The sequence below is a fragment of the Acanthaster planci genome, linkage group LG01 (genome assembly GCF_054643075.1).
Source record: "Acanthaster planci isolate LZ-2023a linkage group LG01, COTS_SCS, whole genome shotgun sequence".
In the NCBI taxonomy this organism is placed as follows: domain Eukaryota; kingdom Metazoa; phylum Echinodermata; class Asteroidea; order Valvatida; family Acanthasteridae; genus Acanthaster; species Acanthaster planci.
The window spans coordinates 10,275,924-10,297,302 of NC_141777.1; the positions used below are offsets into that span (position 1 = coordinate 10,275,924).

The 21,379-nt window shown below is 39.7% G+C and overlaps 1 protein-coding gene across 1 annotated transcript in view; it reads right to left on the reverse strand.

Moving 5' to 3' along the window:
- Positions 1-714: 714 nt before the first annotated feature.
- The window catches only part of LOC147800325 (fasciculation and elongation protein zeta-2-like), a 28,730-nt gene continuing 8,065 nt past the window's right edge, over positions 715-21,379 (reverse strand). Inside the window, exons 3-5 of the mRNA XM_087137153.1 lie at positions 19,609-19,684; positions 10,964-11,029; positions 715-8,769 (exon numbers count right to left, since the gene is read on the reverse strand). Of these exons, the coding sequence (XP_086993279.1) occupies positions 8,702-8,769; positions 10,964-11,029; positions 19,609-19,684 (210 nt within the window). The 3' untranslated portion in view covers positions 715-8,701. The remainder of the gene's footprint in view (positions 8,770-10,963; positions 11,030-19,608; positions 19,685-21,379) is intronic.

The following is a 21,379-nucleotide window of genomic DNA, read 5'->3' on the forward strand; positions in this document are numbered from 1 at the left end:
CATAACCCCACTTAAGGCTTGGCAGGAGCTATATGACTCAGTCCCCAGTCTCTGGAACAGTCACTTGAATAAACCCTTTTGACACTCTCACTGCATCATGAGCACACTGGTAACAAGCAACCCATGTAATTTATGCATGACCCTGGGGGGGGGAGTGAACCAGTCAATCAATTGATGCTTTTGTTCAGAATATATCTTAGGTCTGCTCAACAAGACACAGATGGATGCATAGTTTACAAAAATACTTTCTGGATGCTGAAAATGAATGTGATTCGTCAATGCAAGATGAATGAGCTTCATACCCTGATGCTGATTGGCCAATACCATCCATGATCACAATCCTCACAAGCTCAGAAGTGAAACTGTACACTGTAGACGGTGCTACCACAAACTTACTCTCATTTCTTCCATAGGATTGTGCATAAAATGCCATACTTATTTGTCACTCAATTCATATGATGCACGTTGTAATGTCAAAAAGATTTTTGGCAATACAGAATCAATGCATTGAACAACAAGTGATACTCAGACTAAACACCAAGTGGCCGCTCTTTCCATGAGGCTTATTGCTCTGCATTTCATTACTGGTACAACGTGTCCCTACTTTTCCCCGCACTGTTGGATTGAGCAGAAGTTGGATAAGCTCCATAGGAATAGTATTCAGGGAGTAAGGATTAAGGACAACAAAATTAACAAGCAAGCTATAGACCCATCTGAATCTCTTGACATTTAATACATTCACATCTGTCACATTGATTTTAACACAAGATTACTCGTACAGTACAGTTTGCTAAACCTGCCGCTCCAAATATTGAATGCAACCTTTCAATATCTTGGCATAAATTCAGGTTGAAAGATAAATTATGAAGGCTGCTGCCTGCAGTACTCAGATAAAGCAACACATTGATACAAACTGCTTCTAAATCCCGTTTTCTGTTTTCACAAGCCAAGTTAGCTGGTCATGTTACTAAATTAGCTGGTAACCACTTTTGTGAAATAGTAGAAACTAAACCTCTAAATTTCATTGTTCTAGGATGAATGCTTGCCATGTTTGTAAAAAAGAAAACAATTGTGACAGTATTTAAGTCACTTAATTAAAAGCTGCCTTATACACACTGGCATCACAGAGTCACTGCACCAGAGCATCAGACAAGAAGGATATGCCCACTAGAGCATTTGTGTAACCTCAGTGTGGCGTCTGGCAGGAAAGCTCACAATGACCAATAAAATGTGTCAGGATGGTTGAGGCCTGCTCAACAAGCTAGAAATTATTTTTTTGCCAGCAGAGTGAGTCTCAACCAGTCATTTTCTCATACTTCTATGTGACAGAACAGTGGTTGGCTGCTATGATATGGGACATTATTTTATACCGCATACATGTACATGGCACTTGCACCTTCACCATGAGAGCCATAAGCCATGTACAACAATCAACAAATCTTAAATAGTAATTACCAGCCAATGGACAACTCCAAAAACACATTATCTTGCGAATACAGAAATCAGGAGTGATTTAAGAGCAGCACATCTGTGTGCAACTTTCCTTCTGGTGTCACAGGAAACAGCCTCATTATTAATTGGATATTAATTAAAAAGGAAAGTGAAAATTCATTACCATACTCAGACCTGTTTTTGGAAAAAAGTCACAAGAAGCAATTCTTAATGCAGCACAGAGTTGTGCAATTTTCAATGCTGTTATCATAAATTTGTTGAACAATTCTCTTTGTTTTAAAATGCAGTCAGTTATTCTACTTTGGTATTATTATTACAGTAACACACTGAATATGTCAAGAGTTGCCCACTCGTGCATTTAACATTATTTTAATGTGTTATAAATGGTCACCACACTACAACATGATTTCATTTTGACAATGATACTGAGAACTGTACTTAGTTTGGACGTGTAGAAAGTAGAAGTCCTGCACTTCAAATTTCTGTACACAGCAATATTGGGTACGTGTGATCAGTGGCAATTTGTTAACCACTAGTCGATTTTGCCTGGTGTCCGGTATACATTTCAAGCATAGGTTACCAGTCAAAGTCGACCATTAGTTGACAATCTGTCACTGATCAAACTTACCCATTATGAAACAGTCTGTCAAGTTGACAGCTGCTATTTGCCGAAAGCCAAAGGATTCCAAATCTAGGAGCTGTCACAACACCTCCACTGAAATGTCATTTTCACATACATTTCCCACAGAGAAAAAGTTGGAGTGTTTCACAATTCACTTTTCTATACATGTACGCAAGTGCACATGATTAAGCTCTAGAATGCGTCAACGGTACACATACCTCAGCTAAACACTCACTAAACTTCTGACAGGCAAATGGCCTCATCTTCAACCTACTTTAGAATTTACGACAATAGCTTTGTTTTTCCAGGTAAAACATCTTCCAAAAAAGCTTAAACAGTTATGCCTGGGGCATGCTTAAATACAGTACAAAAAGTGGTGAAATGTTTTCATCATTTCTTTAGGGAATATATAATTCAAGGTTTTTGATTAAAAGAGACATTAACAAACAAATTAACCAAGAAAAGGAATTGAAAATACGAAAAAAACCTATTTCTAGCACTGTGGATCATGGTTTTCTACCGAGGTTGTGCACGACAGCCATTTTTCCAGTAACTGCCTGTGTTATGGAGGAATCTAGCAAAAAAGGTCTACTCATGTACGGGGCAGATCCTGTTTTTTTCAAAAGGGGGCATGATCCTGAATTTTTCACAGGGGGAGGGCGTGAGCTAAAGCAGTAATGGTAAAATGCCAGTATGTCGTGGAGTCTGGAGCCATTTTGGATTCTAGGTGCTCCGTGGTACAATTTCAAGCAGTATGTCACCTTTGTTCTCCTTCCTCCCTCATTTTTTCCCATTTAATTATTTATTGTCTGGGTCAAAAAAGGAGGATGCACCCCTATGCCCCCTGGATCCACCCCTGATGTGTATCCCTGGGGAACAAAAGCCCTTACCGGAAAAATGACTACCATGCACAACCTCTATCAAGCACCAGTTGTGCACAATATCTCTTCTCAATCTGGCTACTACAGTTTCTAGTGAATGTCACAAAAAAGGTGGGAAAGGCTAACAACACCACACGCCAAATGACCATTGAAGGTACAGAATGACCACGTATCAGCTAAGCATTCTCTACACATAGTACTTCTGGATCTGCTGAACCCAAATGGACAACAGAAAGCAGTGATTTCAGTTATTACTTGACTGATCTGCCTTCAGGATTTAGGTCTCTTGAGCACCTTTCCCATTGGTAAAATCTCAACGAGCACGTGCAATGCTTAACCAATCAGGACGGGTTCACCTGACATTCTCAACTATGTGGAGTGTCAGTCTCTCATGATGATTTGTGGAAAGTCCACCTTGCACTGGTTGAAAAAGCACACTTGGATTCTCTCAAATACATGTTTGAAAACATATGACAAATATGATGGCATCTGTGAAATCTTTAACTTTTAAAGTTCTGGTTATGCAGTTGTGCATAGTTCACAATTTTTCATAGAATCATTGGTATGACCTTCTGAAAACATGGTCCTTGGCTCAATTTTTTTTTCTTTTTTTTTTGACGAATGCTTATCATGACATAGGCTGTGTCAAAAGCTCGCACCTTGCCCATGGCTTCTGACAATTTACTGCAAGCTGTCCATGTGAAAACCTTTAGCTGTAGGCCCCCCAAGTTTCTCCTGTCTTATAACAAAGACTTGGTCTATTACTACACCCATACTACTAATTGCCGTGTACTGGTAACAACTTTGTTGCAGAAATGGTAAAGGAAAATGACTTATATGCTTAATCCAATACAAAGTAAATAATACTGAAATGTAAACATAAAAAAAAAAACAGAGGTACAGGTTTGAACGAATTGACATTTATTGTGAATGCAAAGCACCTGAGCAACGAACGACATGTAAGTATAAAAAATAATGGCCCAGGCTTTCAATATGCCGCTTACATGTACGTCAAATGGATTTTAAACAGTAGTCCATTATTAAATCTGATGTGAATGAATCATAACTATGCTAAATATGAGAAGTACAAACAGCAAAATTGGCACAAATTTTACAAACACACATACACAATGAAGCACCAAATAAATTTCAATTTCCAATTTTTCTAGGGCAAAAACAGAAGTTGTTCCTTGTTACTCTAGCATGGAGCCTTAACTTCAGATTTTAAAACTTCCAAGGATAAGGGTGCAATTTTATTAGGGGCCATGAAACTGCAACTAGTTTTCGTTTCGTTTGACAGGCAGGTGAGCTCTGTGCACTCGTACATGCTTGTTTCACATTCCTAGTGTTGGCATGCCGTTGGTCTCCTGCAGTTAAGAAAACTTGAAGGGAGGGGGAGTGCTCCTATTTCTCCCACTACGACGACACGCAGGATTTGTTTATCTTTCTTTTGCCATTGATAAACCCGACCCTGAAATGTCTCTAGAGGGGAAAATAGAGTGTGGATGTGTGCAAGTCCACACCCTGTATTATGTGGATTTCCTTTGTGCGAACGTCCACACTATGTATGTTATATTTGTACCAACATATAGACTTACATGGCACACTTATCTGGAAAACCTATCAGAGCGCACATGCTTATTATCATCATCGGGCTTATAAACATTTCTGAATCTCAGCTCCCTGGGGAGTACACAGCCTGATGTTGCCATTTCAGGTGAAATGGCTAATCAGAGGTAAGTAATAACCATCTCTGCCCTCACAGGTACCCATTTACTCTCTTGAGTGGAGAGAGGGCAAGTTGGAGCTAGGGTTGGAGTAAAGTCACTTGCCTAAGGTTATAACATTAAGCCAGCTGGCTGATTTGAACCCCTGAACCTGTGATCAAGAGTTTCAAATTTTAACTTCCAGGCTACACATCCTCCCACATACCGTAAATGTACATGTAAACTAGTTTTCGAACTGCCAAGGGACAGATACCTGTACACTATCAGCGTATTTTGGGGGCTTCGAGAACGTACACTGATAAACATGCGTGAATTTGTCCACGCGGTGTTTGAAATATTGTAAAATGTTTCCTTTTCAACAGGTTACTATGTCCTTTCTGTCTCTGCACACAGCTATAACAGGCACATTGTCACATAGAATTACCTACAGAAACACAGCTAATATCCTTCACGAGAACTACAAGTAACACTCCTTTATCCTACTACACTGTGTACATTATATCCATGAGGAAAAGTCAACGAAAACAACAACTCGTGCCAAAAGCAAATTTCCATTCAGCTGACCGCCCCATAGTTATCTTTATGTTCTACATAACTACACACTTCCTGACACTGATCCAAGAAATTGCACTTTTTAATCAAAAGAGCTGCATTTTATTTACAGTACAAATGCCACAGGACATGCTACCTGTTACAGAAAATGGCCATGCGGGGAGTTGGGCTAGTTGTTTCAGCACTGATTAAAAACGAGAAACTCTAATAAAACCCAGCAATACAGGGATGGTGTTTCTTTTCTTCCTTTTCTTTTTTTAACTTGTGATGGTAAAAATGTGAGTAACTGATCAAGTTTTGTTGAGGTGCTGGGTGCAAGGTGCCAATGACATAACATTACCATTCTAGTCAATCTATCTGTCGTCAATGAAGGGGATATTTGTTCACTGAGCAGATATAGATCCCAGGTGGATCAAGAGCCGATTAATGAAGCACATGCAATGCAACAACACAGGGCTGGCATTCCCAGGAAAAAAATCCTTGGCCTTTGTGTGATACGTAATTCAATAAACCGAAGTGATAGCACTCGAAGGCTGACTTATGGTGCTATCCCTTTGGTACGTTGATGTTTCAAGCAGACTAACTTGTCTGTACGCATCTTTGTCCATAATACAGACGCCACATTGTGTAGAGAAGATACAAATGAGTTTATAAACAACACCCACCAATGCAACAGGTAACTGTCCCTTTGAGATGCTTGATTTGGTTTGATACTTGATTGTGTGACAATTTTCTGAGGCGGCCGACAATGCTGTGAGGAAGTCTATACTACATGCATACATTTACACACTGCAGTCCAAGCCTGATTTACAACTGACATTTACTAACACTGATATTGCAGTACTTGTCTTTTATTACATGACAAAAGTTTAGCATGTATGCGTTGTGCCTTATTCCCTACAAGTGCCTGTGCTGGATCACTGTCAAATGGCGCCAAAATGTTTGAATCCCAGAGGCATTTCTCCCTGGCCCAAATTGTGCCCGTGAATCCATCTTGATGAGGTGTCACTTTGTAATGACCTGCTGATGCTGAAAGGCAGAAGTGTTTTCATGAGAAACCATACGACTCTTTGGGAGGACATTTTGTGGAATCGATGACAGGAAAATCTTTTGCCAGAACAAGCCAGAATAAAGTTGGTAATATGTCAACTGAGTATGAGCATATCATGATTGCTTGAGTCTTACCTCGGGATATAACAACCCACTGTGTGCTAGACACATCACAGAGGATACCAAAAAACTGAAGAAAAACTCCTTATCAAGAAATTAAAAAAAAGAAGCCCGCACCAAACTTCACAATATATATTTTGTACTCTATAGGCTGAGGTACATTCATCTGCAATGTTTATCATGCGTTAAAAATTGTCAAATTATTGTGTACACCGGTGGTTTGTATATCCGACTAGCCTATCCTATTCGAGACTCCAGGCAAATGACAAGCACTTCCTGAAGAAAATGACTGACTGTAAAAACTCTCCGTTGAAGGAGGGAATCAGACCAGTGTGCGTACCTGCTATATGAAAACACAGCCTATTGCATGTAATATTGTAAAATTTGAAGACATCTTGGACAAGGACCTATTTCCTGGTTGGACACAAGGAAAGTTCCAGTCATATTCTGTGATCCAGCAAACCGTATGCGTGAATGACAGTGACGAGAATGTGGAACAAAGCACAAAACTTCGTGACATCAAATTTGCTTTGGCTTTGCAATTTGCGTGAATAGGACGAACCATCCTTATGGCTGCTGTTGCTCGTCAGGCTGGTGACTTCCAGGGATGCATGCAGCAAAAACACTGGAACACAGCCTATGATTGGATAGGTGGCCTATTTCTTTCTTTTTTTTTTAAGCTTTGCTTGTTTAAAATATTCTAATTAAAAATGTCATTATACCGGTATCCCCCCATCAAAAGCCCCCCCCCCTGGTTGAAAAGAGCCACGTTGGTCAGGAATGTTCAATTTGTTGGTAGTAATGCGACTGTGACACCTGCATTTTCTATTTGTTCGTGAACAAACGAAGTTCAGTTCCTCTGTTGCTTACAAAATATTGCCCTCTTGGTCCAGCTCGAGGCCCATGGCAGGAGGTTGTTACAAGTCTTAAAATTCCAACATTTTGCCTGATAAGAATGGTAGTCCATTAATCCACTCACAGAACTTGCTAGTGGCAAGTGGCAGGAGAACCCATTGGGCAAGCATACACGGCTGCTAGGAACCGGAATAAAATAATCTTGGGCCTGGAAACTGAATGAGGGTGGGCAGCTTGAAGTGGTACAAGTATATTGTTAATTATGCACAAGTTTCTCTCATTGATTGTACAGGTAGAAACAGATTATCTTTTCCCCACACATAGAGAATTTGGCTTCCAAAGGTACATGCATCGTGGAAATCAAGGAGTGGCTATTGCCGGATTGCTAAGATGTACTACAGTAAGTAGAAATGATTGAACTGTGCCTGGAGTACTTAGCCAGAAACAATCTTCTGTTTCTTTAAAAACACAGTACCATGCTCTTTTTCGTTGGTGCGTTTGCGCGAGAAATGACTAGGCAATTTTTGTTCACATTTTCCTCTGTAAACCTCTTTCATCTGACTTACACTATTTTGGCTTCAGTGCGTACCATTTCAACAATGACCACTACTATTTTTTAATGGATTTTTGACAGGATAAATCTTTGGGCATTTTTAATAATTAAATCTTCTTCTCTTTTTATAATACACAAATTTACATGAACATATAAAAAATTCAAAAAGAAAAAAATAGCACGACGCAATACAAAAAGCGAAGTGAAAGCTAATTCGCTTCAGTCCAATTACTGACAAAATTTCAAATAAAGAAAAATACTTGCGCATTACAGTGAAACAATTAACTGCATTACAGTCAATTTAGAATTTCCAGCACGTGAGTATTCAATATATTAATAGTAATATATTTTATTTTACAAAAGAGCAAGAACAAATGTACGTATTTATTTTGATTTTTTTTTGCATTTACCCTACTCTATACACTCTAAATACGAATATCTCCAAGTACTATTTAGAACCCTGCACAAGATCGCATGATGCGTACAATGTACATGTACGTCACAGAATATCACTAACACTACGTGAATGACAATACCTTCTTGCTACGTTTACGTTATGCTACAAAACCACAGGGACATGCAATAGAACTTTGATGAAAGTGATGAAATCTGTTGGCGCTGTATTGCTGATGAACATTCAGAGCTTGATGCAAACCCAACACGTCAATTTAACTGTTTTAATACCCCCCGACATCAGCATGTGACTGCCAACAGTACCGGTACTTCTCCCAATTCCTCCCCCCCCCCAAAAAATGACTGAGAATAAAAAAGAAATTTCTTGGAACGGGTGGCTTGGGCCAACTGGCAATGGGCAAGATGCAAAAAACAATGATGATGATGACAAAATCAGAGCTCTTTCCTTGATGGCTGACCTCTCACATTTAACCTTTTACCTGACCTGCATATCCATGGGCAATGGTAGTGGGATATCGCCATCCTTCTCTGGTTTGAACAACACTGCATGTGAAAAACAGAATTCTGTATCAACTGATTTATCCAGTCTCACACATATAAATATACATCATATATATGCACATGCATATGCATAATGTGCATGAATATGAATACTTGATGACACATCTGAGGCAAAACTGTAAGTTGAATATTTTCTGCAAAGTTGCATGATATGAGGGGCCTTGAGTTTAACCATACCCTACAAGCCTAGTTTCCATATGGTTGTAACTATCGGCAACAATAAATTTTCAAGATGCAGCCACTTGCAGAAGAGATGGGGTGTGACATCATTCGACAAAACAAAATAAAAGAAAGGGGTGAACTTCCGCATCCCAGCAACAAAGGTAACATAAAAGTAAAAAAAAAAAGAACCTACGAAACCAATGAATTGTTTGGAGTACACCCAAATCACCTGAGGAACAAATCTGCCATCCCAACTGTGGTTTTTTTGGGGGGGGGGGGTTGATCTGGATACAAATCCCTCCAGGTCCTGACTACAAAGCGTAAAATATTGAGCCATTTCCTGGGCCACGTCAAGATTCAAATCTGGATGGAATCTGGAGGCTCAATGAAATGATAGCATCTCCCTTTGCTCTCATCCAGGACATTGCACTGAGGATGGAGTTGAATGCACCAGTAAAACACTTCGCTGAGAAGGGACTTACTTTTTTCCTCCCCCCTTCTTTCTTTGTTCAGTAAATGCAATTTGCAATTATTATAAACAAGTTACTCCAAAATGTTCCCAGAGGCTTCAGTTTTTCTCTGATAAAAAAAACCCTGCTGCAATCATGCAAACACAATGCTCCTTAAATCCTTGATTTGGTGACTGACCAAGCACGACAAGTAAAATTTAATGCAGATTCTTTCCTCCGCTATTTGCTTTTAGACGTTAAATTGAAGCCAATTCAAAGAGGAAAACAATTTTGAGCAGTAAAGATTTTGATAAAGATAGGGAATGGACACTTCCAAGTGTAGGTATGAGTCACAGTAGATCCACTGTAATGCCCTACGTGCACAGTCACAATAATGGGTACACTGAACTATTTACAAAGACACCAATATGAGCGACTGAGCAACCTAGAATATCTCTCTGCAAAATGGGATTTCCCAAACTTAAAAACACTTTTCATTCTTAAGATGGATGACTGATTCATGAGTGACATCACCACATGTTTATGTCATTTTAAAAAATGATTTTCATAACATCCTCTACATGTATGCATCTATGTAACTTCTCAAAAGCAGTGAATCCTCCAAATGTAACCATGGTAACACATACTGGCTAAGTTGGGGAGATGGAGAAATCAACAATTGAGGGACTAAACTGTAGTACATGTATACAGTGGTATATGGGCAATTCCAGAAATTAGGGGTCCAAAAGTGTGACATTTTCGTGTCCCTGTTACATGTGACCTTTGTTATTTGACATGGAAATATCACGGGAAGGGTTTCGAGCTATTACTATTTGTTCGGCAGGTTATCTGCATTAATTCACCACTCTTGGAATTAAGAAAATAAGTTCTGAACTTAAAATATCACATCAGATGTAAGAGGGACATGAAAAAAAACATGGACCCCTAATTTCTAGAATTACCCATATGCAAGAGGAAATGCTATCTCTTATTACATAATTCAAATCCTAGAGAGTGTAAACCCCAGCTATGAAATGTAAGACCAGTAATGTGGAATTTATGTAATATACATGTAAGTGTTTATTTTTGACCCACTTTAAGAAAGAGGGGTGAAGTCATACTTTTGGTGATACAAAAACTAAGCCAAAATTTAACATTTTCGTTGCACCTGCCCAAATTTTATACATGTATGTTTGAATCCAGGGTACATGTCTCTGGTTACATGAAACAAATCCAATGACATGCTTACAATAAGCTATTTCTGGCCATATCATTTGTCATTATTTCTTTGCCATCTGCAAAATGTTCAAGTTGTGAGTTGTGGCTTCGAAATTTTTTTCGCAGCATTGGCAGGGAGGTTGTGCTACTAAAGACTATAGGGCTCTAATCCCAACAACCCTAAAACTAGAAATCATCGAAGCTGTCAATCCCGAAGTCTCCTGTTAAGACGGGAGGGGGGATACTGGTGGAAATTTGAGCATGAGACATGATCCAGATGTAAACAAAGTCTGGTGCCCTGACCCAGTTAGGGTTTTATGGAAATGGACAGTCTCTGCTGTGCCTACCTTTGAGGATGTAGTTGGTCAGAAGGTCCGGGACGTCTTTGCTGTCTTCGTTGATTGCTCTCAGAACTGCAGGATGAGAAGGGAGGGCAAACACAGTGGGAAAATGAAATCGAGAACTGGAAAAATAGATCCTATGTTAGAAAATTGACGTGATGATATTTGTGAGCGGAAAATTTCTCTTAAGCTGAGGCTGGCTGCTGCTGGAGGTAAATTCAATGGACAGAGGATCTTTGTAAACCTTTGAAGCCTGTGCATTTATGCCAACATATGCGTGCACATGTTTAATGGTGGTCAGTGTGTTGCAAGATCCGAGAATACACGTTCAAGCCCTGCGTGACTTTTTTCGGTGATACCAGCAATAACCAGGAAAACTTGAACACAAGCATCTCCTTGACAGCAATAAAAAGGGGAAACACAGTGGCGTAACTATGGGTGGGGCACAGGGGGCCATGGGGGAAAATTCCCACCCCATTTGAAACTTTGAAATGTACACAGCCTATGTATGAGACACAGTTATTAGCTCTCAGTAACCCTTGAAAACAGTATGCATCCCTATGGGCCCCTCAGAAATTTCAACCTACAATCCTAGACAAAACTGTTGGCACATGTTTCAATAGCCATACCCTTGGCAGGTCTCCCACTCCCCGGTCAATGTTGTCCTGTCCAGTTGGAGCGCAAACTGTGCATTGAGACACAACACTGAGAGGGGGGTCCAGGGGGGTGGGGGGGTCAAATGAGATTTGGCCAGGATTGAAGTTATGCTACTTAAGACAGATGGCAGAACATACAACTTCTACTGTATGTCCATCCCCCGAGCAACACCATGAACTTGCGCATATTCATTCACTGAATGTCAGTCTACGCCCATCAGAATGCATGGCACTTGAGAAAAGATGCACGGGCTACAGTGTCTCTAATCTGTGTAAAACGCTCACACGCAGGTGACTGTCTAATATATGGGCATCTGTGTGCATTTGCCGATTAATTATGCAAAACGATGCCATTTGACTTGCAGAAGTTGACCAATAGGCGGACACGTCATGGTCTTCAGCTAGGTCTATCAAGATATAGACATCTGAGCGCATTTGCTGATTAATTATGCAAAACAATGCCATTTGACTTGAAGAAGTTGACCAATAGGCGGACACGTCATGGTCTTCAGCTGTGGTACGTTAAGTTCGATGATGTGAAGAAAAACGTGGCACATACAAATCTACCCTTAATCATAGGAATCTACATTTTGTGTGTGTTATATTCTGTCCTGACTGTCTTTATAAGTTCAGATCTGAGTGTTATATGGAGAGTAAATCTTACAATGATTATTTTCATTTTTTTTTTTATCATGCTTGGATAAATCGGGGGAGGAAAAAACCTGACTGGAGTGACCTGAAATAATGACATATTGAAAAATTTGACTTTCCCTTTGTGAACCTATTTAAGGAAAAGTAACTTTTGGCATTACTATTGGGCGTAATTCGCATATGAATACAGCTGCCTTTAATATTTTCAAATATGATTTTTAGAATGCCAAATTTGAAAAACAATATGATCAAATTTTTCCCTTTTCTAATTCATTGAATTTTAACTCCCAATAGTCAATTTTGAAAATAAATCCAAATTCTGGATAATCAATATAATATCAGAATATTCAGATAATTGGCACAGACCTACAGTGCTACAGGGCCATCACTTTGGCTGTGAGAGGGTGGAGATAAGCCAATTGTACTACCTACCGGTACATGTACTTGTTCATCACTTCAAACATGTAAGGCTGATCAATACAATTTGTGAGAGTAAAAGCTTCCGCAAGATAAATGGCTGTCCAAACAATCTGTAATTAAATTGCTCTCATCAATATCTTTGAATTGGAATAATAAGAGATGAGACCATTAATAAATGGCCTAAGCACAGCCCCATTTTAAAGCTGGCTACAGAGGTATTTTATCCATTTGTAACTGGAGATATTGATTTCTAAGCCCTGACAGATCTGTTAGGGTCAGCCTGCTGTAGCCAAATGTTCAGGTAGATTTCATCTCAATCTGAAATCTAGAAGATAAACTTAATATTGAGATTGATGAGGAAGTACAAAATTACTGCTCATGTCAACTTGTATGTAACCCTATTCCATGAATGTGTCAAAAAAAAAGGAAATACAATAAATCTTTTACTTCTTTGTTTTACAGGAAGTCCCAAGAAGTACGGTACCTGTACGCGTGGACAGAAGTATCGGCAGGTGTTCATGTACATCAAATCATACTGCAAGTACAGTATGTGTGCTTAGAAAACTGGGAGCAGAACACAGCACACAGCAAGGAAACCATCAGCTGTACCAAGCCAGGGGAGGGGAGGAAGGGGGGGTAAGGGGGAGGTGAGGGTCAGTGGCAGGAAGGATAACTGGCTGGTATTAAACGTCAGCGATATCCTATCACAGGTCCTGAATATTTCAGCCACATACTGGTATCCGACATTCAAGTGAGTGTATTAGTCATTCCTCCCACTGCTACGCATGTACTTCTGCACAGACATTATTAAGCCAGTGGCACAAAGTCTGTGCCCAACTTTGCCTAATATGGGGAGGGGCATAGGCAGTTACTGACGAGGAGGGGCCATCGCAACATGGCATGCAAAAAGTGGACTTTGAAAGGATTTCAGTGATGAGGGGATGGTACAAGCTTGCAAATAATGCAAGTCAGATACCAAAGTGTCATTCACTCCACAACACACTAGAGGACTAGGAAAGCTAATCTGTACCAAAGCCATGAGCTATAATGCACACAGGTGACTTGCTTAATTAGTTAGTTGGAGATGGATGATGATGTCTTCCTGCCCTTCCCCTCCCTTGCCTAGATCTACACAAGCTTGATCACAAGCTGTCACCTGTCATGGTCACATCTACATGTACTTATGTACATGTACTAATGAACGGTACACTGCATGTGCATGTTAGCTTCATAGGGTACCAGAGGTTCATTAGAACACCAGCCAGGCAGAATACCTGACAACTGGCCAGCCAGCTGTCAATGAGTAAGAACAAAGGTAATCAACTGCAACTCTGGCCAATTTCATGGAGAGCAGAATTCTGCTATCATTATAAAAAACTGAACAAATTTGCTAAGCAGAGACAGGTTAGGCGATATAGTTTTGCTTCCTGTTAAATAGCATCTCAAAATAAGGTAGGTACCACGGTAGGAATGATTTTGTTTTGGGGGGGGTTCACTTTTTGGCACTGATTCTGTGTTAAGGAAAGTGTTTTCTTGTTGAAAAGAAACAGCACAAGTCAGGTGGCATTTGTTTCAAATGAAAGGAACACTTTAAATAGAGGGTACTGCATGTACAGTACATGTAGCAGCACGCATATTGAGTCAGTTGAACTTTTTACACCATAGGCAAACTACAATAGACACACTTTTGTCTCAGTTTCAAATTTCACATTACCTCAACCCCCCTTCCCTGAAAAAAAGGGTTGTGCCTTCAAAATGGGGCAGGTTGGAAGAAACAAGAAAAACAGCTTTTTCTGGCTTTAAGTACTTCTACTTCCTGGTTCTCCAATATTGTTGCTTAGTACACAATGTATAGGTACACATATTTTACTGTGGATTATTTTTCAGCTTATAGCAACTCCGTGGAACTGGGCCCTGACAGCATGGGAAGAAGCAGCACAGAACAAGTTGTCAAGGCCCACTATCCACGCAAGACATCCACCCTGTCACACAGCTCAGACCCAAATTTGGGATAATTCACTGTAGTTTACTGCAGTCTGCAAGGCCTTACTGCAAAGAGAGCAAGTGTACCTAGGTGTGACCATGTGTCTAACCATGCAAATTGCCTAGATGCATTTTAGTCTGCATCTCAGGCTAGCAGCAAGCATCCTGATTGGATTTCCTGCATATCCAATGTGATTAACTCATGCTAATCTGCATTAATACCTACAGCTCTGGATGACAGTATAACGGAGAGCCACTATTAAATTGTCAGGCAATTAACCCAGATAGATTTGTGTGTTCCTCTTGACTTCAAAATCTCTGGTTTTGGAAATTTCCTCACATACTGTAGTACAGTATGTATCTGATTATCCATATTCATGCAAAACGGGTGTGCACAGCTTCTCAAGTGCTACTGGTATACATGTATTTAAATGTCGCGATTTGGAGTGAATCTCCTAAAATCCTGTATGTATGGCAATTTCTGGGGTAAAATCTTTGATTTTGGAAATTCCCAAAAACTGAAGTCTGTTTTTGAATATGCTCATGTACATGTGTACGACTGTTATTCCCTCATCCAGGAAAACAGGAGTCTGTCTACCTTACATGAAGATTCTGTTATCAATTGGGAAAAAACCTCTAAAATCCTGAACATAATGTGATTTCTCGGAGTTTCGCAAATTATCCAAATTCCCAGGGCAAAGCTTAGCATAAATTTAGCGCTAGAATGACCAGGAGGAAAAACGTCCACACGCACACTGCCTGTACCCTGGGAAGATGATATTGGGGAGGACTTTAAGTGCAGCAACCGTGGGGGACGGGGGAGGTATGTACAGAATCAGTTTTCAGTCCCCTGACTACCTCCCAAGAAGATGGGTCAGACCATGGAGGAAGTCAGAAGCATCAGACGAGAGGATGTGACCTGATAACTTCACCTTAAATTTACGTGTATATCAGATTTTTGTCTGGTTTGACACTGCTACAAACAACGAACTGCTTGCTACATGTACCGGTACATGTACCAAGGAATAACCAAATTCATCAATTAATTTTCATACATTCATAAAGGTAAATCAATTTACTCAGTCAATCACTTGCTCTTCATTTTTCAGAGAAAATCTTTAACTCGGCAGGTTACAAGTTAAGACACCAAATGAAAAAGAAAATAAGAACAATGCACCTACATGTATGTGTAGAAAGTACATATTCCTTTTTAAAAGTTCTCAAAGGCGGTCACTGTAATAACCAACAGTCCTCAATCCTCCAAGATTTAATATGACTTTTCACATAGCCAAGGGTGTTAGGGTTCATGTGGAGCAGACATGGGGAATGTTGAATATGATTTACGGCTTTGCAGTTTTTTCACATTTCTGGAGAGGACTAACTTCACTTACTCAATTATGTATGCTACTCATATCCACATGTGCTGGTACATACCATTGCATAAATCAATAATTTCAGCATGTACATTTACAGTGTAAATCTGAATACCATGGGCTCATCTTGACATGTGACTACATACGCAGGAGGTTGGCAGAGTTTCCCTTTTAAATACGAACATGTACATGTATGGGTATATATATGTAAATTTTGTCTTTCTGTTTGGTATTTGAACTTTTTTTCAAAAAGAGGCTTAAAAAGAGCAAACACTGGAAGTACACATAGGCAGAATGATACCTTTTACCCTCTCTTGATACATGTACATAATTTTTCTTCTACTTTTTCAATTTTATTTAAAAAAAATTGTAATTAGTTACTGGTATGTGAAGAGAGGTTTAATAGATAAGTGACAATGCCAAATATCAATACTTCCATTCATTTCTGCTGCCACTAGCCTGTGGTCGTCGTTATACAAATTTGCACAAGGACGACTGACTTCAGTATCTCATTTAATAGCATTTAGTTTAATTCGAGCAGAAAAAGGCAGGTTGGCATGACTGGTTAACAGACTGGTTTATTAAGTTCAAGTAATAGTATAAGCCCTTAAAGAGTGTGAAAATCTTTGAAGTTTTGGACTCCATCTTGGTTTTCATTTTTTTGTCAAATGACAAGTATACACTGTCTCTTCTGAGACTGTTTGTGTCTTGACATCTTTGTGTACTGCCCGTCATCATTATGGCTGCATGAAAACAAGGCTTCTGACAGCATATGTCTCAACAGACAGGTCTATGAAAAGCTTTAGAGTACATGTACTTTTGCTTTTCCTTCACGATTTTCACTTCAAAAGAGTGCACGCATCTCTTCACAGTTTATCCCAATGACAGGGAGGCTCCAAGGAGGCTCCAACTGACCTGAAACACTGAGATATGGATATTACCCGAATGGTGCAACTGTCATATCAAATATCGCAATGATTTCCATAGTGATGTGGTGCAGTGCCACACCACTTACAAGCACTAACACACCAGTGCTAATTGAGGTTGGGGTTATGAAAACATGTACAGTAGGTGACAGTCAAGCCTCAACGATAATTCTGGCCCACGAAAGTGACCACGAGTGTGTATGAGACATGTCTAGATCAAAGCCAAAGATGGCCCATGACATGATCCATCTGAACTACTCAAGGCATAGTGCAAGGTTGGATTGTATGTGATCTACACACAAAATATGGAAGAGGTGCTGACCAACTTCAGGCATGTGCACAGAAGCAGGCATCAACGATTGTTTGCGCTTTGACAATGCTGGCTTCCAAAACGTTCCAGGGCCTAATTTCAAGGAATCTGCACTTAGGATTCAAGGATTTAAGAATTCTGCACTTAGTTTGCGCAAAGCCCTAGGCCAGCCCTGTTATTACAAAAACCCTTACACATACTTTTAGGCTGTACGCATGCTCGAAATTCTCTGCAAGCCCATGCAATATGGTAACTGCTAGTGAAACATTTCCTGCCGTAGTTACGAGTGGCAAATTTTTGCTGATGAGATGCATGAACCAGTGAGTTCCCGTGTAAACACAGATCTCTCTTGTTCCCACTCACAGCAGAGAACAAGTCTGAGCCACATCTTAGATCACACATGTACATGTGGACAATGACATGTCAGGCACTCTCAGACTACTACACGTATATATGCAAATTTGAGAGAGAAAATTTATGAAGCTGCTCTCAGACCATCACGTATTAAATTGAAAAGGGCACATGTATGCAGGGCACTAGTTCATACAGCTGGTCATCCATATTCACACTTGAGAATGACTTGTCGGGCAGGACTTTGCAGGGTCAACATCAGGAAGCATCCGCAGCTGTATTTGCTAATGCCTGAATTTCACGAGTTCTTTTTAAAACCACACTTTTATCCTGAAACAGTTTCTGCTTGGTGTCACTATGAATTTTTGCTTTGGGTGTACACATGTATGCGTACCTCACCACGGACATCTTGAAACGTCATTTGTATTGCACAAACTGAAATGGGAATATCTGCTGCAACATCAGCGATTCATATGTGACCCAAACTAACACCATGAGTTGCAAGTCAACTACTTGTAAGCCACTGTTGAACTAAATAATTTAGCAAAATGTCAATAACTAGGAGCCCCAAACATGTTTCATCCACCTTCTGTCCATTTTGATCCGGAGGACACATTGTACCGGGTACGTATCCAAACAAAAACCTCTCTTTGTTTGTGTAATGCAAACTAAAATCTTGTGGTATCCATTCACATCATCAAGACAGCCTCCCAAAGAATAATCCCAGAATGCCACAAAATAAAAAAAAAAGTACATTTAAAACTGTCCTCTGATGCACAAAACTTACACAACTTATAAAAGTGACTAAAGCAGGTAAGATGTTGCTTTGCAACATTTTATGTACACACGCTCAATTTCCCCTACCCTCAAATACACGAATGCAAATATTGAACAGTAACCAATTAATACATAAGCCCTCTTGCAGTATGTGCATGCACCATAAAATAGGGACATCTGAGGCACAGAATGCAGCCCAGGGGCAGGAGAAAAAAGCAATCCATTTACGTCAGCGTATCTCTAAATTCATCTGCTACCCCTCACACGAACAGCAACGATTCTGTAGCATTTCTTCAAGTGGGGATTATGTTTTAACACATCGGCTTTTACCCTGAAAAGGGCTTGCCATCCCCCTTGGCTGCATGGTATTGCTCGGCCAAGTATTGGGGGGGGGGGGCTTAAAGGAATTGCACGTGTGTGGGACGAAACCTATGAATATCATGGTTGTGAGTTCAATAAATGATTTTTGAACCTTGGACGAAAAAAGAAAACTATATACATGTATGTTGTCTGACTACGGGGACAGTTTGGGGCACTGCAGCTGCACAACAAATCAGAAAAATTGAATTAAATTTTTAAAAGAACAGCTTCGAAATGAATTGCTGGAAGTGCTGACACAATGTGGGAGTCAGATTGGTGTAGCGGCCCTTTCCTATCCCACCTACATGTAGGTCTGCATGTGGATCAGGTTTTCAGTCCCTGAATGATTCTGTGGGTTTTCCCGAGAATACTTATCCTGGGGCTTCCTCCCACCTCTAAACCAAAACACGTCTTTACTGTCTTCTTAATTGCCACTTCATCTTGTAACTGCGCTGTTGTACAACGTACGACCAGATATTAATAACTAAATAAAATAAATAGATTCTGCTGGACAGTTCAGCCGTAGAATGTATTTGTATGCACACATGAGAAATCACCCCAGCAATGAGTCATCAGTGCATGTGTCAGAGAGTGGATTTGGAGGGAGGGGCCCACCTAGCTCCTCCTCCCTGGACACTCATTCAAATGTATGTACACCTAGCTGATGAACATGGACTGTACACAAGTCACTCTTTGTGTATGGCTGGTGAACGACTATGCCACTGGAAATTTGAAGTCAAAGGTCAATCAACACTCATGTTCAAGAAAGAAAAAGGACAAGAAGAAGAAAACATAAAGAAAAAAAATACAACTACATGTACGTGTACGTGTACAGTAAACTTACTTTTTGTGACTTGCTGCAGTGTTTGGACATCTGGAGGCCCACTACCCTTGTGGTATGGTATTCTGGTGGTTAAATACTGAATCAATGAAAAAGAAAAGTTATTTATAAGCAATCCGCACAAATTTATACTCAAATACCTGTAAGTCTATATTTTTCACAGTCCTCTGTTGATCCCACTATGCTACTACATGTATTTGAAAACAATTCAAGTGAGATACCCTGTAATGTTTTGGTCTTAGGAAAGTGAACTGAAGTCCTGCATTCTCTTTCCCAGATCCAGCTCAGCTTAAAGGTCTGGTTGAAGTTTATACTTGTAAGAGCTGCTCACATTTAGATTACTTGTAAACATGCGCATATGTAAGTATAAGGTGTGTCCATGTGTAATGTTTTCTTTAATAAATACAACCACCACAAAATCTAATTATGTGCATAATTTTGGGGGTGTATGTTCTCCATCCAGATACTCAACAGCACAATGAAAACACTGAAATCCATTGATGTCTTTAAGGGTAAATCTTCATTACCTGTAAGCATGCTGGTAAAGCAAGGAACAGAACAGGTTCCTTGCTCTATGGTATAAGTTATGCCATGCCCAAAATTGTGGGCTTGACCCGTGACATGTAGACATTCATTAACCCGCATTTCCCATTGAGGATATATCAGACTACATGTAATTCCTAAGAAAAGAAAGTAAACGTACACACTTACATACAAGTCCACGGGTAAGTAAATGTACAGAGGTATGTCTATTTTGAATTGACTTTCTGAGAGGAATTCCCATCAATGTAATTGCAATGTTAGAGGTTGGCTTCCCGATCTATTAGTGTGTCCAGATTTCCAAAGGTCACTCAGTTTACAATAGCACTATTAGCAGTCTCCATTGTTGTGTGTTGCAAAACTGTGTCTATGGCATTTAATGATGCAATATTCTTCTTGCATCACACAGTTGCAATACTAAAGTGAAACCACTTCACATCAGCAATGTCTTACATGTATTTCTGTCACTGCCATACAGATGTCCAACCATGCTACAAATTAAACTCTACCAGTACATAATTTCCCAACAGCAAAAGAGAATCTGTTGAGAGAGTGCACACATTTCAGTGAATGTCAGCCAGATTCACATCCTTTCACTACCGGTATATTGCAAAATACATGTAACTGTGATGCTGCCGTTTGCTCAATGTAAATGTACATACCAGTATGTACATGTACATGTATGTACCGGTATACTACATGTCCATGCATATTACACATGTATGGTACTGTCAGCATGGATTTTAAATGCAGTATGTGTAATACACATCATACCGGTACTGAGTACCATCCATGTACATACATGAACATTTGTTAATTTGGCAAAGGAAATCTTTTCTATAACTGTTACAATACAATGGTACACGTACATGTATAAGTGTACAATGTATGTCATACATGTACATACCCATCAGTGGCCCAAGAATTACGGAGAGTAAAAAAACAACCTGACAACTGTACATACATTGTTCATGCACATACACTGTACACGTACCAGTATATGAAAATGTACGTGGTTTTGACAATTCTTTTTTCATTTCTTGGGGATATACATGTACATGTAAAGATGGAGCACTCATGTTAAAGTGAGGGTAGTGAAAGAGCAGTTACTAGCAGAAACACCATACACGTGCATACATGTATGGTACATAAGCCCATGTTATACCACATGAAAAACAATTAAATAAAATCAAAATTAAGAGTCACCTGAGAGTATAATTAAGCAATGAGGGAA